Here is a 17,991-nt window from a genome sequence, read left to right as displayed (position 1 = left end):
GAGGATGAAGAAAAACAACTTTTGAATCTTATGTGCTTAGATTTTATATCACTTCATGATTTTAGACAGACATAATCAATCTTCTCATGTCAGGTCATCATCATAGGTAAATATTTCGTTTTTTATCCATATTTCAGAGTACAGAGTCTATATGTCTGTTTAATATAAAAAAGTATAAATATAATCTGTGGAAACTAGAAAAACTGAAAGGGACAGATTTAATCAAGGACTCTTCGATTTAAAGAAATAAGAAGCTTAATATTGATTGTGTTTATGTGGAAGTATCATCATTTGATATCAACGTCGAAAATAAAACAAAATGATCACCACTAATCTAAAGCATAAGACACCAACTGTTACACTTAAACTGTACAAACAATAATGAAAAGAGTACATCAGATGGACAGCGCAATGGCAATTTCCAAACTGACAGGTTTTGTGGTAGTATGTAAAATGGAAAAGCATTCCTGTTTAACTGCTTTATTGTTGACACGGAGTTAGGATGTCATTCAGCATCCTGACAGTGGATTCATAGATGGTCCTGAAATTGTAGAACAAAAGAGAACAAAACAACATCAACAGTCGCACACCTACTATTGTACCTTAGTCAGGGTAGACTGCTTATCTTTGGGAATGAAAGCCCAACTGTGAAGGATAGATGTACAGTTTGTCTGAATGTCCTGTCGATCATTCAAGTCATTCAACTAAAAATACAACTTGAATTGTGAAAAATTGATGTGACATTACTGTATCTTACTCTTAATTCAATTATATTTACATTAAAATAATTATTACTTCTACCAAGGCTAAGGAAAAGAAAAGATGGTTTAATAAAATGTATGCTTAGCCTTAAAGATAATGTGCTTTCACTCTGCTACACTACAGTCCTTGACATACTGTACCAAACAAATAAAATGTCAACATCAAACCTCTTACCTCTGTATATTTTCAGAGTTTTCTGCAGTGATGCTGTAATAGCTCTGTATTTGTCTGCGTACTGATACTCCAATTTCCCTCAACTCCTCATTAAATGCATCAGCTACAATAAACAGAAAGGTTAAAATAAGTCCAAGGCAAATTTATTTTCCATTTTACCACAGAAACGATTCAAAGCCACTCTCAGAGTATATTACTACTTTAGCAAAAACATTGGTAAATGATACTCAGTTTGTTTGATCACGGTTAGAATGTGTGAAACTGCAGTCCACTGTGGGATGCTACTGATGGCCTCTGAATCAACAGAGGAGCTAATTTCAGACAGAAAAAACCTAGAACATAATGGAAAAATTACCAGAAGTTTCGAGGTGTTAAATTAAATAAACAGAGAATTTTGATTCTAGATGGTTTTTCATGTTACCTGGTAACTGCAGGTGAGCTGATGATAACTTTGAGGATGGTTTTTGAGAGAGGTGGAAGGTCATTAACAGTCTCCGGTGTGAACACCTCTTCCGCATGAGAGAGCTGCATGAAGGACCACGCATATTAAATTTCTTAATACTTTCTACATTTATTCATCAATGACTGGTCTAAATTTGATCTTGCTATTTATAGATAACTATAGCATGCCCTACCAAGCTGTTTGATGTTTTCATTTTGTCTTAGGAATTAATATTTATTATTTATATTCTGTCAAATGTTTTATTAAATATGTCAGTTCTGAATAAAATAAAAAATTAATAGCAGAGTCAACTTAACATATATTCTAATAAAATAGATAACAGGAAAATGTCACTCAAAGAATTTTTGATAGCTTTTTAATTAAAAACAAAAACAAAACGTCAATAGCTATAGAAAATCTGTTGATTTACCTTCTGCAGGGTGCGGCTGATATCAATAATAACTGCTGCACAGAGTGATGAGAAGACTCCGGTAATGAACTCTGACCCCTCAGTTGCAAAATTAGTCACCAGAAGGAAGTCATGGAGATCTTCCTCAGAAGAGTAACACAGCTAGAGACACAAAGTAGACACTTTATTTATTTATATTAAACCAGGGTCTATATTGTTATGAAAGAAAGTTGTGAATAGTAAAGTCAAAGTTCTGTTTAAACAAAGGCGCATGCACAGTTTTTTTAAACACAAGACTTTTTTAAGATACAGTGAGGAAAACATGCATTTAAACACCCTGCTAATTTGCAAGCTCTCCCACTTAGAAATCATGGAGGGGTCTGAAATTGTCATCATAGGTGCATGTCCACTGTGAGAGACATAATTAAAAAAAAAAAATCCAGAAATCACACTATATGATTTTTTTAACTATTTATTTTGTATGATACAGCTGCAAATAAGTATTTGAACACCTGTCTATCAGCTAGAATTCTGACCCTCAAAGACCGGTTAGTCTGCCTTTAAAAAGTCCACCTCCACTCCATTTATTATCCTAAATTAGATGCACCTGTATGAGGTCGTTAGCTGCATAAAGACACCTGTCCACCCCATACAATCAGTAATAATCCAACTACTAACATGGCCAAGACCAAAGAGCTGTCCAAAGACACTAGAGGCAAAATTGTACACCTCCACAAGGCTGGGAAGGGCTACGGGGAAATTGCCAAGCAGCTTGGTGAAAAAAGGTCCACTGTTGGAGCAATCATTAGAAAATGGAAGCTAAACATGCCTGGCAATCTCGCTAGGACTGGGGCTCCACGCAAGATCTCACCTTGTGATCTTGAAAGGTGCAAAATCAGCCCAGAACTACACGGGAGGAGCTGGTCAATGACCTGAAAAGAGCTGGGACCACCGTTTCCAAGGTTCTGTTGGTCATGGTCATGGTTTGAAATCATGCATGGCACGGAAGGTTCCCCTGCTTAAACCAGCACATGTCCAGGCCCGTCTTAAGTTTGCCAATGACCATTTGGATGATCCAGAGGAGTCATGGGAGAAAGTCTTGTGGTCAGATGAGACCAAAATAGAGGTTTTTGGTCATAATTCCACTAAACGTGTTTGAAGGAAGAAGAATGATGAGTACCATCCCATCCGTGCTGTGGTTGGATAGTGCAGCTTAAGGGGTTGTATTATTATAGGAAGATCCCCTTTTGACATCACAAGGGGAGCCAAATTTCAATGATCTATTTTATTACATGCTTGCAGAAAATGATTTATCAAAACTAAGTTACTGAGTTGATCTTTTTCCGCCTAAAACCTGTCCAGCATGAATCTGTGTTTAAGAATGGTCCTAAGTGCTTCATTTTTTAAAAGGTCTCACCTCTTCACCCTCTTCCTTGTCTTTACGCAGCCGATGTGCCAAAATCTCTACAATTTTCTGGAAGATGTTGGTCAAAATGCGGAGAGCGAGGGACAGCTGATCCTCCTCCCCATCGGTCTTATGAGAAAGGCAGGATTGTGCAATCTCAGTAAGCAGAGCGAGCACATGAGGGATGCACATGTATCCTTTTCCTAAATAAACACATATACACACAATCATTTCATTTAATTCACAAAGAATTGGCCAAATATAAAACAATCACCAGGACCCCAAAACTGCACTAATGCTAATGGACCAGGTCTTACCGGACTGCAGAACAGAAGCAACATGCTTTAGTAAGTGGTCTCTGAAATCATTGTCTCCTACAGAAACCCGCAGCACATTCTTGCACACTGTTAAACAACTCTGAAAATAAAACAGGATGGAAAAATAAATTAAGGACAATTCACTTATAACTCTACACATACAATAGTGTTCAAAGATGATGTCCAACTTTGAAAAATCACTTTAAAATATATCTAAAGATGTATTAAACATGCATGCATGTTGCGTAGTGTTGCTTAGAATATAAACCAAGCTGAGCTTTGAGAAATATTTAAAGGGATAGTTCGCCCCAAAATTTAAATTTTCATAATTTTCTTATCCTCATGTTGTTCTAAACCTGTATACATTTTATTTTAGGAAAAACAAATACAATGGAATTCAATGGGTACTGTCATCTCATCTATGAACTTACCATCATTTATGCATGATTTAAATATCTTATTCTTCATTTAAATACTTTCATAATATTTGTTTTTTACTATGGAAGTCAATGTTTACAATTAGCTGTGTGCTTACCATCACTGATCAAAAAATCTTCTTTTTTGTTAAAAAAAGAAAAACATACTGGTTTAGAACAACATGAGGATGAGAAAATGATTAATTTTTGGGTGAACTATCCCTTTAAGGAGGCTTATTAAGTCAAGACCCAGGAAGCATGCTTTTTTAAAGTCGCAATGAAACTTAAATGAAAAAATGTAATTTGTTTTGCAATATTGTGGGTTTTTTTTTACAAATGACTTATCTGAGCTTCATTATTTAAAAAAAAAAAATCCATGTGTCCTTGTAATTTTTAATCATAAACGCAAATCTCCTGCCCTCCTCAAAACGATCTCTCTTTACTTCTGGTCATATGGTATGGTATGGCAGGTAGGCATGGGCCAGTATAAGATTCTGGCAGTATCCTTTTGCAAAAAAATACCACGGTTTCACAGTGTTGCGGAATTGCCATTGCAACACTAAAATGTGTTATTTTCAAATCCCAGGTAAAAATAAAGCCTTAAAATTTTACTATGCTTTAAAAATGTATATAATATTTTCGCCATGTATATTAAATGTTAACATCAAATCAATCACTTGATTTAATGAATTTTGTATAAACAGGCAGGTGGGCTGGGTCCGGAAGATGATTGCAAATGGTAACATGACCCAACTTTATATGATCCAATCAGTTCTCTAGGGACGAATTATTGTACAAAACTGCCCTCCAGACATTACATTTTGTTAAGTACTGCATATTTAAATGTTCATAGAGTTTAGTTCACTTGGTATTGCATTAGTAGTGCAAAGGCTGTGCTTTTGATATACAGGCAATGCACACACTGATTAAAAAATAATACCTTGAATGAACCCAATTTGCTGTGGATAAAAGCATCTGCCAAATGCATGAAAATGTGATGTAAAAAATGTCTCCCATTAAAAGCGATGGCATCAAAAGACTAGGAATACACTATTGTGCATACCCTTACTGTATTTAAAATTAAAAAACCTTGCCCATTTTTTAAGGGACACTCCACTTGCTAATTTAAATAATGCTAATTTTCCAGCTTCCTAGAGTTAAACTTTTTTTTTACCTTTTTGGAATCCATTCAGCTGATCTCCGGGTCTGGCGGTACCCCTATGATATTACTCAGCAACCGAAAAAGTTCCCTTAGTAACTTTCAATGGCAGGGGGCTATTTTCATGCACTGCGTAATATTGCGCCTCCTGCAGCCATGTTACGGCAGCAAAGTCCTTCATTATTAAGCCAGAATGAGAGTATAGTTCCTAGCCATATCTGCCTAGAAAATAGCAACTTTGAATTTTCTGTCGGTCTTAGTACACGATGTAACTACAGAAGAGTCAAATTTTAAATAGAAAAAATATCTATTTTTTCTATTATATAACTCTTTGGTTATTTTTTAGCGCGATGCTAATGGTCTAATCAGATTCAATGGATTATGCTAAGCTATGCTAAAGGTGGTAGCGCCAGACGCGGAGATCGGCTGAATGGATTCCAAAACGGTAAAAATTAAAAGATTAACTCTAGGGGAGCTGGAATAGGAGTATATTTTTTTTTAAAAAAGTCAAGTGTCCCTTTAAATAAAATTTACCTTTAAAATGAAAAACTTTAAAAACTAATTTACATTGAACATGCCACTTACTTCCACTGTCCTCTTGCTTAATGAAAACTGCTGCTCACTGCTTGAGCTGGTCAGTGAAGGAAGGATTTTTGTCTCCACCCAGGACACAGAATGCTCCAATGATCTCAGGAACTCTCGTTCCTCTGGGTACTAGGATAAAAAAAAAGTGTCATGTATGTAGAGATGAAACGGTTTGTTAAATGATTGTTATAGTGACCAAAACCACAACAGTTATCAACATTATCATGGTTTTGTGAACCCTTTCTAGAAATGTAAAAAAAAAAGTACTGATGCAAACCAAATGTAAAATTGATTTTACATGTAAGTGCACTTTTGTTCACATAAACATCAAATAAATAACATTAACATTTACAATGGCACATTTGGGGTTGTGAGATAAATGTTCATCTAGTTCAGATAAAACACAAGTGAGTAAATCAAAATTTTCATATAAACACAGAACAAATCAGTAAGCCATCTGTTGTGAGAAATAGGGTGTACTTTACAACCCAGGAGTAAGCTGCATGAAACCTGCGCTCACCGTAATCGTGAAAAAATAACAGAGTAGGAAAGAGCTTTAAATTCATCAGATCACATCATTTAATGGAAAATGAATAGAAAAGATAGATCTGTCTAAAAAATATATTAAGTAAACATGTGTCAGTACAACTAGATTTCCAGCCGTGACACTGGCATAATTTAATGGCAATATAAATCTCTAGATTGATAGAAACATACATCAAGTGTTTGTGACTCACTTTGTGTTGAAGGTGGATGCTGAGTCGTCCATGAAAAACAAAAGCTCTCAGTGCTGTTTCAATGCTGGACACGTTGACCTCTGATCCATTCAGAGAGGAAAACAGCAGTGACTGTTCACATATACCAAACGTATAAAACAAAAGAGCAATGAAAACTTTGAAATAAGATCAAATAAATGCACAAGAAAGGACAGATGAACTTTCCATTAGATAACAGAGAATAAACACAACTTTTCCTTATGACTCATCATGCGCGACCAAACAATTTAACAAGCTTATTATTAAGCTTTGACAGAAATAATAAGGGCAAAAACATATTTAATAGCTCTGTGCAACATTGTCTACGATGCACGAATCCTGAAAACCTACAATTACCACATTGACTTCTTAACTAATGGCATTACAATATCACAATACAAAATAAATGAGTCTCTTTGCACTAATTCTCTCTAATATCACTAATTATCATAAATATGACCTCGTGTCCATGGTACCTTCCATTTGTTGAGAGCATTATGTAGCTGTCTGATCTGATCCAGTGGCATATTCAGCAAGCAGTCTCGTGTTTTAGGGTGCAACAGCAGGTAATCCAGATAGTCCAGGCCAAGATCTGGCTTGGACTCCTCTAGTCCATCAAAATGCACTTTGCTAGTTGTATTTTCATCACCCTGCAAACGAAAGAAGTGTATATAATGGGACAACGCACAGGAGATGACATCATTACTCCAATTAGAAACTAGCATATAAAAAAAAAAAAGTTATCACCTCCCTCATGCTAATATGAATAAATATAATGCAAAACCAAAAAATCTCATTCAAAGCAATCACCTAGTATTTGTTATTTTTATTCAGTGTTTTTAATGACTAGTGGATTATGTAGAGTGCAATTCCCGTCAGTTTTGGCCTCTAGCAGGCGAATAGACTCTTCTAATGGGCAGACGGATAACAGCAGACAGGGAATAAAAGAGCAGTACATCAGTAAAATATATAAAAGAGGAATATGGCTGCACTTATTCAGCGACACCTGCAGGACGGGAAGTGTGTTACAAATAATGTTTATCCACTACTATAAAGTGCATACAAATGAAGTAAATAAAAATCTATATATGCTCTAGATATTTACCCCATTCACAGCTGCAGCTTCTGTGAGCCAGTTCTCTATCAGTTCCACAATATGGCTGATCTGCCCCCAGCTACAGAGACACTCCACCGACTGACTGTACGCTGTCACAGCAGAACCTGCTTTCAGACTCCTTAACTGAGACATCACTTTACTCCTCAGAGAGGGAGACATAGTCATGATTACACCCAGACTATCCTACAGATCACTCTAAAGCCATTAAGTCACATTTAGTCCCACTAGCATTTGAGTATGCATTTCAGATCAAAAGGAAATCAGTTGGATTTCAAAACTGGCATTTCAATTATACACCAAACTGCTGTTCGTTTGCTAAGACACCATGTGGAGCATGCTACACACCCTACAGGAAAGAAGATATGCTCTATTTGTCATTGATTTGTTTATTTAAAAAACAGTTCTGCAAAATATGAAAATATATGAAAATGTATGATCATGTCTGTAAAAAAGACTAATCTAATTATGAGATTAGGAGTATCAATTATACTTTTGCTTTTAAACTTTTGCTGGGTTTTTACTGAGGGGCAACCTTCCGATCTCTCTGATGAAGCCAATACGGAAGTGATTTAAACTCAAATTCATCAACTGGCCACTAGAGGCTGACTCCAAAAGGGAGTGAATTCCCATAGACCTTCATGAAAAAATGGCCAACTTAACAGTAGCACATAATATGCTTACAGCCTGATACAAAAATTGTTTTTGGTCTGTATAGCTAATTTTAACCTTCATGACAACTGTGAGGGGGGTGCAGTTTCTTTAAACTCATCCGTTTAAATTATATTAAAGGACAAGTTCGGTATTTTTACACTTAAAGCCCTGTTTTCAGATTGTTTATGATGAAATAGAACGGTTTTGACTGAAATTTGGACATATGATGCTGGCCCGAGAATTTTTGGGTGTTTGTTGTATCACCTCCCACCTCTACAATGGCTATATAGGTGCACTGGAACAATCCTTCCTAAAATGCATTAAACTTTCATTTACAAAGACGTGAAACTCACCGAGTGGTCAGGGGTGTTCATTGATATGCTCTCACAAAAATCGCTGCAAAAGACGCATTCCAACAGGTTTTATCGTAGTTTTTTCCAACTGCATTGACTTGTATTAGATGTGCTGTGAGGTACGGTATTACTCCATGCCGGGAACGGAAATGGAGTTGTTTGCATTCTTGCAATTGGCAAAGGTGGATTATAGCCACCAACTGGGCTGGAGTGTCTATTATTCAAGCTCTTAATGGAAGAATATACGGGTGTGAGGCGTTTGGAAAAATAGGTCCACAAGTTTACAACGAATGGTAAAACACCTGTAATGCGTCTTTTGCAGCGATTTTTGTGTGAGCATATTAGTAAACACCCCTGACCACTCGGTGAGTTTCATGTCTTTGTAAACGAATGCATTTTAGGAAGGATTGTTCCAGTGCACCTATACACCCATTGTAGAGGTGGGAGGTGATACAACAAACACCCAAAAATTCTCGGGACAGCCGCGTATGTCGAAATTTCAGTCAAAACCGTTATATTTCATCATAAACAATCTGAAAACAGGGCTTTAAGTGTAAAATACCGAACTTGTCCTTTAAGCCTTCAAGTTCTGCATTATTAAGGGCGTGGCCACTTGAGTGATGGTTAAACAGCAACTGCTGTCACTAGAGTTGAGCTAGGTGGGCGTGGTTTTAGCAACCAGTCACCTCAGCTTCACCCACGTCCCGCCTTTTTATCAATTTTCGGTTATCCGCGAGTGATGCGCGGCCATGATAGGGACGTCAAATACCACCTACTTTAAGCTTCAAAAACGATCTTCAGAAACCTATGGGTGACGTCATGGACACTAAGTCCATCTTTTTTTTTTTACAGTCTATTGCTGAATCCCAAACCGCCTACTTCCATACTATATAGTACGCAAAGTAGCGCTTTTTACGTACTATATAGTATGGAAGTAGGCGGTTTGGGATCCAGCATATGGTTTTTACAGGGTTCCCACACCTTAGTTAACATCAAATTCAAGGACTTTCCAGGTCCAATACCCTCAAATTCAAGGACTAAAGGTGGGGACACATTTCAAGTGAGAGCAAGGTTACATCAGGTTACCTTTTTAGATTCATTGTTACAGTTCCCTTTCGAGGAAACTCGCGCTGCGTCATTGTGGTGACACTTTGGGGACGCCTCCAGGGGTAATTGCATCTGAATGTATATATCAAATCCAACCACTAGGAAGGCTTAACGACAAGGACAGGGTGACGCGGGAGCTAGGAAGTATATCGCTATCTGAAATATTGCCAAAGATGGCGTTACAGGGACGCAGGTAGTTTGGCAAGGGAGACGCAGCATCTCGTTCCCTTCTCAGGGAACAACAGTTACATACGTAACCCGAGACGTTTTCATTTGTCAAACACAACTATGCAAAAAAGCATTTTGGTATGAATCAACATTCGTATACAGAAGATATAAGCATTAAAAGTGAATAGTTTAGCACGTGTGCTTAAAAAGTCTAGAATTTTGATGATATTATCCTACACTACACAGGGAATAATATGGATTTTTTTCCAGAAAACTTCTTGCATAAAATGGATTCAAGCTCTTTCAATGACCGGTTTCTATGTATGTGTATTTTCAAAAACTTCCCAGGGCCTTGAATTTTTTCCAACAGATTCACAAACTTTCAAGGATTTCAAGGACCTATGGGAACCCTGTTTTTACAGACAGGGTCACATTTTACCTCAAAAGAAGAAGGTGAGCATATGACCGAATTTTCATTTCTGGGTGAACCACTTTTGAAAATGGGGTATTAGATAATGGGAATTGCAGCGAGTGGTTGTTGAAGAAAAGTCATACTGACCTCAGAGCTGTAACAGCAGAGGCAGGAAGCACAGAGGCTAGAAGAATGAGAGGTGCTTTACACTGCTCCTCCTGCACACACACACACACACACACACACGCTGTAATATTGCATCCACATTGCATCAGCTCTGAATATAATATAATTAAAGCTTTACTCTTTTAAACAATCCTTTGGTACTTCATGTGTGAAGGTGCATCTTACCTGAAAAACTTTAAGATACTGTGGCAATACAGAGGCAAACTTTGATGTTGTATACTTAAAGGCCTCTTGGTTTGACTGGAGAGATTTCTGAACACTTTTCCACAGAATGACCACTATCTCCAGTAATCTGGCCATGGAGGCAGTGTCTTGGACTGAGAGAACATCCTCCAACATCTTGTAATAAAATCAATAAAAACTTAACATTACGGATTATAATCTCTAAACGCTAAAAAGGTGAAGGACACTTTTAATTTGAATGTTTTAAGAAGTCGAGTGGTGAGTGGCCTCACCGTGCTGTTTTCTTTATTGCTGGATGCAAATTCATCATCTCCTGAATTTTGAATGCACACATTCAGACACTTTCGGATCACCAACATCAGCTTAACTATAAAGAAAAAGCACAAAGGCTTTGCATTGGTATCACTGAGAATAACACACATTGCAAAATCGGTGAGCATAACCGTAACACAATGAAAACGTGAGATTCTAGCTGTGTCCCAATTCAAAGGCTGCGACCTTCTAAAGGACATAACCTCAGAAGGCGAGCACTCTGTCTTTGAAAATGGCAGCCTTCGAAATCCACGAAAAGAACTGAAATGAGACGGTCTAGCCTTCGTAGGACCCATAAATTGTATGCGCCTGTCAGCAGGACACAGGTCTTGAACTAGAAAAATATTAATTTATTTGAGAAAACATGACTCTTGATGTAGATTAAACAATCCAACAGTATATCAAATACTTCGAATTGGGACAGCCCTACAGTCGCACTGCTGTGACGCAATCGGTATATGTCCTTCAAAGGTTGCAGCCTTCGAATTGGAACACAGCTTCTATTAGACTTTAGGTGAAAGGATTCAGGTTTATCTTAGCGTTTTATTATAGGTTCGGTATGAGCAATGTATCAAATCATAACTCGTGCAATCTAACCTATATTAGCAGGAGCAGTGTACAGATAGGCGTAGCGGTAAAACTTGCGCGCTGCTCCTGGGTTTGTCTGAATCAGGGTGACGCATCGTTCACACCAGACAGTTTCTGCCTGGTTGACTGGAAAGAATGAGTTGAAGAGGAGATTGACAATTCGCTTGGAAACAGGAGGTGAGTCGATCTCCAAACGAGCCAGCAGATGTTCCAGGGAACAAACTTTCCAAAACTTTGGTAAGACACAGAGAAGAATCATTTTAATCAATTAAGGATCTTTTTTGTTTAAAAAGCCATAAGAATTAAAATACAGCACTCAAACTTTTACCTTGGCTGCCCGGACACCCTTGATCTTAAGGAGCATGCCCACAAATGCAACTCGCACCTTTTCAGAGCTATCATGGAGGCTGCTCTTCAGTGCAGGCAATAGTTTTTCAATGAGTGGATGGCTTAAACTGTTATCCAGAATTATAGACATGCACTGTAGAGCACACAGAGAGGTCAGCGATAATTAAAGCTTAGTCATGCACAAAAAATAATAAATATATGGAGACCGCAATCACTTCTTTGTCTCATTACACAGAAAGTGTCAGATGCTAACCTCAGCAATCCAGAGAGCACCAGCTATAATTGTGTTTTCAAACATTTACGCCCACAAATGTTCAAAATAATTATAAACAAAGTTACATTTTGTATTTTGTGCTTTCAAGAATTTGAAATCATTTCTAACCTCTGATCTGCAAATTAATGCTTTCACACATCTCTTTGAGTGCATGCAAGAAGCATTTTTAGTTTGTAGCTCCTTAATGACAAAGCTAATAACTGAGCTATTGTTCTGCATCTCTCTCCGATCAAAGCTTTTATCAAGTTACTATCAGGTGAATGTAAGTTTTACCATAAAAACAGAGCAGCGGACATCTGGAGAGCTGCTGTCGTTAGCCAGCTGCAGTATGAGCTTCTGCAGAAGGTCTGTTATGATCGTAGAAGGGATGACCTCCCAGCAACGTGCCAGGACAGAACACACGCCCAGCACTGCGGATGAGCGCACCAGGGGCTGGGGGTCATCAAGAAGAGCCTATGGGGGAGACAAAGAGTGTATAAGCTACTCAAATCTTAAAATAGAAAATGCAGAACATCAAAAAATGTGACACAATGAGCCATTAAGTCAAATGGAATCAGCTGTACAAAATACATACAAAAAGCAAATCCAGTTGTTTCTGAACAGCCTGGTCTACCATCTCACTGTCCATGTTGGGGTCATGGATGGGAAAAGCCTCCATAAAGAGCAGTGTGGCATTGGCACGGACCTCAGCATTAGTGGCCTGTTTAAAACATAACGTGCAAATGAAATGAAAATGCCATTCAAAAACTTAAGACTAGAGAACAAACATAAGTAGTCATTGGATAGAAAGAGCTTTTTTGTGTGTGTTTATATGTACTGGACGGGTGTCATACTTTACAGTGAATGACTTCATTTACCTACTAAAAAACAGCACTAGCACATTAAATCATGTCAGCTGATTTATGATCTACCTTTAGTGCTTTCCACAGAATTGGCATGTATAGTCTGTGCAGCATCTCATCAACTCCCTCCCGAAACTTCTGCTTGTGAAAATAGGTAAGGATCTACAGGTACAGAAAGGAAGAATTTTTTATTTATAACATACTTAGGCTGCATCCGAAAGGGTTTCCTCGCTGCCTCATGAGGCAATGACTTTTGAATAGTGTTTTGGTACTCGGCCCGACTCCCTTTTTCCAAAGTGTTCGTGCACCCCGCCTTTAACAATCCAATTTACTGCTGTCTAATTTAAATGAGATATTGACCTGTCTGACTTTGCTGTGTACAGGTGAGTTTCTGTGCAGCAACATAGCGTGCTGCATTAAGTCTTGGATGCAGGTGGATTCAATTTCCTCCAGGAAAGAGCCTGATGCTTTCCTCCATGCTCTAAAGTAAATCTCAGCCACATGTACAGACAGAGCTCTGGGGTTAAAGGAGAAGAAACAAAGAATGACTACAAAGATTAAAAGAATAGAAGATCAAACGAAGCAACAACACAGTCTATTCAGAAAAAAGTAATGCTGAAACTAGCATACTCCAAGACTTATTCAAAATGACATAAATGTTATGATCACTATTACAGAGCATTACGCACTCATGCACAAACTTGCATGCTTGCTTTTTTGATAAGAGTCTGTAGCACAGCTTTAAGCATTATAAAAGAAAAGGTCATGAGTGTATGAAATACTTTGGGAAGAACTGCAGCTGGTTCTTAATAGTTTCATGAATCATCCGAATGAAGCTTTCATTCCAGGAGAATAGGAAGGCAAGGAACCGTTTCCCCTGAAAAATAAGCAATAAACAAAGTTACATCGAATTAATTCAGAGTAAAAAAATCTTATCTACTTCGTTAAGCTTACAGACACATATACGTACTTCTTCTTGTTTGATATGAGAGGGGCTGAAGAAACATTGGAGCAGAGGATCAATGACCTGCTGACCTCTTTCAGATGCAAAGTCCACACTGAGAAGCACCTCTCGTAGAGAACACAACCTTCTGAGCTCACTCGTCTGGAAAAATACCCAAAACTCATTAAAAAATACTTATCAAAAATACACTCTAAGAATTAATATATCTAACACCTCACACATATTATTAACTTGTTGATGATATACACTCACCTAAAGGATTATTATGAACAGCATACTAATACTGTGTTTGACCCCCTTTCACCTTCAGAACTGCCTTAATTTTTGTGTGGCATTGAATTGAATTGGCCCATATTGATAGGATAGCATCTTGCAGTTGATAGAGATTTGTGGGATGCACATCCAGCACACGAAGCTCCTGTTCCACCACATCCCAAAGATGCTCTATTGGGTTGAGATCTGGTGACTGTGGGGGCCATTTTAGTACAGTGAACTCATTGTCATGTTCAAGAAACCAATTTTAAATGATTCGAGCTTTGTGACATGGTGCATTATCCTGCTAGAGGTAGGCATCAGAGGATAGGTACATGGTGGTCATAATGGGATGGACATGGTCAGAAACAATGCTCAGGTAGGCCGTGGCATTTAAACAATGCCCAATTGGCACTAAGGGGTCTAAAGTATGCCAAGAAAACATCCCCCACCCCATTACACCACCACCACCAGCCTGCACAGTGGTAACAAGGCATGATGGATCCATGTTCTCATTCTGTTTAGGCCAAATTCTGACTCTACCATCTGAATGTCTCAACAGAAATCAAGATTCATCAGACAAGGCAACATTTTTCCAGTCTTCAACTGTCCAATTTTGGTGAGCTTGTGCAAATTGTAGCCTCTTTTTCCTATTTGGAGTAGAGATGAGTGGTACCCGTTGGGGTCTTCTGCTGTTGTAGCCCATCTGCCTTAAGGTTGTGCCTGTTGTGGCTTCACAAATACTTTCCTGCATACCTCGGTTTTAACGAGTGGTTATTTCAGTCAAAGTTGCTCTTCTATCAGCTTGAATCAGTTGGCCCATTCTCCTCTGACCTCTAGCATCAACAATGCATTTTCGCCCACAGGACTGCCGCATACTGGATGTTTTTCCCTTTTCTCACCATTCTTTGTAAACCCTAGAAATGGTTGTGCGTGAAAATCCCAGTAACTAAGCAGATTGTGAAATACTCAGACCGGCCCGTCTGGCACAAACAACCATGCCACGCTCAAAATTGCTTATATCACCTTTCTTTCCCATTCTGACATTCAGTTTGGAGTTCAGGAGATTGTCTTGACCAGGACCACACCCCTAAATGCATTGAAGCAACTGCCAAGTGATTGGTTGATTAGATAACTGCATTAATGAGAAATTGAACAGGTGTTCCTAATAATCCTTTAGGTGAGTGAATAACAAGCAACCATTTAAAAGAACCACATGACTAATGTACACCGAACAGCCATAACATTATGACTTCCTGCCAAATTGTGATTGCTAGACGACTGGAACAGAGCATCTCTAAAACTGCAGCTCTTGTGGGATGTTCCCGGTCTGCAGTGTTCAGTACCTAGTCTAAAGTCTAGTGGAGTCCATGCCCCTGTTTTGATGGCAAAATGGGGACTTACACACAATATTAGTCAGGTGGTCATAATGTTATGGCTGATCGGTGTATAAAACAGGCCAAAAACGACGTATACTGTTTTAGTACCGGTTTTTCAAGTGTAACAGTGTTTTCCAAACAGACAAGGAAGGTAGTCCAACCAAGCTCCTCCTTCCCTTTGAGATCTCGCTTCCACCAGCATTCAAACAGCCAGTGAATAGCCTGCTGAAGGGGTGTCTGTGACAGTGGCAAAGCACTCTCTATACCTAAAATTTAAAAAAAATGTGTACGCAAACATTACATTACAAAATATGTTGTATAATGAAAGGCAAGTATGCAGTAGTGAAATAATGACTTCTGACGCCACCTGAGATCAAATATGTTCAGGTCAGATGAAATATTAAGGCAACCACTCTGTTGAAGCCATAGCACCAAAACACTGTAAGGTCAATTCAATTTGCAAATTGATATTTGACTAGATACAAGTACTTACAATTGAGCATCTGAGCACAGCCAAGAAGAGAGGTATAAGTATCGTTTTCTTGCAAAATGTCTACAGACACTGTAGAAACAATTGTGACACCCTCTATTATTGTCATGGCCTGCATCTGAAAGAAAGTGAATAAAGAAAGTACTTATTATTTTGATACAGTTCATAAAGGGCTTTGATTTTCTCCATTATGGAACATCGTAAATGCTACCATATATATCTACAAGCATTAGGGTGGTCCTTTTTTTACTTTTAAAAGTTCATGCTCTCACCCCACCAATATGATTGAATGAATAAATATTTTCAATATGAATTAATATTTAGAGGTTGCTCAAGACCTTTGAAGTTTAACACATTTGCGTATTATGTGATACTTTGTGCTAGCTAGCATGTATAATCGTTTAATAATATATACTTATGGCAGCAATGGACTTATTTAATGCTATTAAAACTCCTGTTATAGTTGTGATATGTCTTTCAAAGCAAGAAAGCTTCACTGTGAATGAAGCACAATAGACAATATACACTGAGACAATGGCTGAAGGAACATGAAGCAAGTCTGCTATATGGTTAGTCGGATCAGAAGAGACTGAAATAACTGGAACAAAGTTACACTCCATGAAACAAGTTTTATGTGTGTTGTGCATTTTTAAATGGTACAGTTTTTGCAAAAATGTGTGATTTCGAAAATATTCAAAGGATTTGAGCAACCTCCAAATATTGTAGGAAGTTACAACTCAAAATTTGGCAGTGTGTTTTTATTGATATCCTAACATATTTAGGGGGTGAGATTTATTTGAACATTAAAAAAAAATGTTTTAACCCATTATAAGGACCACCATAACAAGCATATATATTATTGTACCAAATATAAAATCAAGTTAATCCCACATCATCTCACCTGCTCTTCAGAAACCTCTACCTCCATGTCTCCAGCATCCTCTTCAGCTCCAGTGATCCAGCGCTCTGGAGGATAAGCAGTGAGGGTGTGCTGTAGTAATTTTAACAGTCTCTCCCACAGCTCCTGCCTCTGACTTCTCTGCAGCTCTGACAGAACCTCCATCAGGTCAAATGGATCTGCTCCATCCTTCTACAACACAAGTAAATAACATAACCGACATGTACAGTAAGGTCTTAAGTGACTTTAACTACATGGTAAGTTATATGGTTTGTCGATGTCGATTTGTAGAGATATAAACAGATAAGATAAGTTGACGCTGGAAGATTACGTTACTCACATGCAACTTGATGAAGTTCAGAAAGTCCAGGACGTGTTCATGATGGACAGACTCCAGAAACTGCGTTCGTTTCGACATTTTCCCGAAAGTACTTACAGAGATTAGATGTAAGAGTAAGTATTACTACTGAGGTAAAATGAACATTTAGCTTTGTTTAGCTGGTTGTTAATCCGCACGTCATATCTTAATGTTAAGGTTTATTTACGAAAGCTGCAGCCTGAAGTATAGCATGCCAACAACTGCTTCTAAAACTAACGACGCATAACCGAATATTTCGTATATGCCAAAGTAATCACTTAACAACACAACGATACCATAAAAAATAGAGTTTTTATTTACTTTCGATCCAAATCTGTCACGTTTGTTTACACACAGAAGATCCTCAAATCGCTCCACTCCACCAGTTTCAATAATATTTCCCCGCTCAAAAATCAAAGAAGCGTCATGACGTCACGCGTAACGTTTTCGTTGCATTGTGTAACAGCGCCATCTGCTGTAGGGGAGATCATAGTGATGGGCGATTTCGAAGCACGCTTCATGAGGCTTCGAAACATTTACGAATCTTTTGTTTCGATTCATTGGTTCGAGGCTTGTTTCAAATGGTTTTTTTTTCAAATGGTTTCAAACATGGGTTTCAAACTGGCCAAAGTCACGTGATTTTAGCAAACGAGGCTTCATTACGGCATAACTGTTTCGAAACGTT

At 38.1% G+C, this 17,991-nt stretch overlaps 1 protein-coding gene across 1 annotated transcript; it reads right to left on the bottom strand.

Annotated features, from left to right (window-relative positions):
- Positions 1-201: 201 nt before the first annotated feature.
- ncapg2 (non-SMC condensin II complex, subunit G2) lies at positions 202-17,774 on the bottom strand. Its single transcript, XM_073859107.1, has 27 exons — positions 17,628-17,774; positions 17,289-17,379; positions 16,952-17,140; positions 16,054-16,168; positions 15,669-15,826; positions 13,936-14,070; positions 13,748-13,842; positions 13,326-13,482; positions 13,035-13,127; positions 12,698-12,823; positions 12,397-12,576; positions 11,830-11,982; positions 11,511-11,733; positions 10,874-10,968; positions 10,584-10,757; positions 10,380-10,450; positions 7,530-7,683; positions 6,901-7,074; positions 6,407-6,517; positions 5,670-5,798; positions 3,510-3,609; positions 3,205-3,395; positions 1,809-1,949; positions 1,358-1,461; positions 1,168-1,268; positions 937-1,039; positions 202-541 (listed from the first exon to the last, which is right to left on the bottom strand). Exons 2-27 carry the CDS (start codon positions 17,364-17,366, stop codon positions 481-483), a joined length of 3,411 nt encoding a protein of 1,136 aa, XP_073715208.1. The 5' UTR covers positions 17,367-17,379; positions 17,628-17,774; the 3' UTR covers positions 202-480.
- Positions 17,775-17,991: the final 217 nt, after the last annotated feature.

This window comes from Misgurnus anguillicaudatus, chromosome 21, assembly GCF_027580225.2.
Source record: "Misgurnus anguillicaudatus chromosome 21, ASM2758022v2, whole genome shotgun sequence".
In the NCBI taxonomy this organism is placed as follows: Eukaryota; Metazoa; Chordata; class Actinopteri; order Cypriniformes; family Cobitidae; genus Misgurnus; species Misgurnus anguillicaudatus.
The sequence above is the reverse complement of the archived record's forward strand: the minus strand, read 5'-3'. Positions and strand labels throughout refer to the sequence as shown.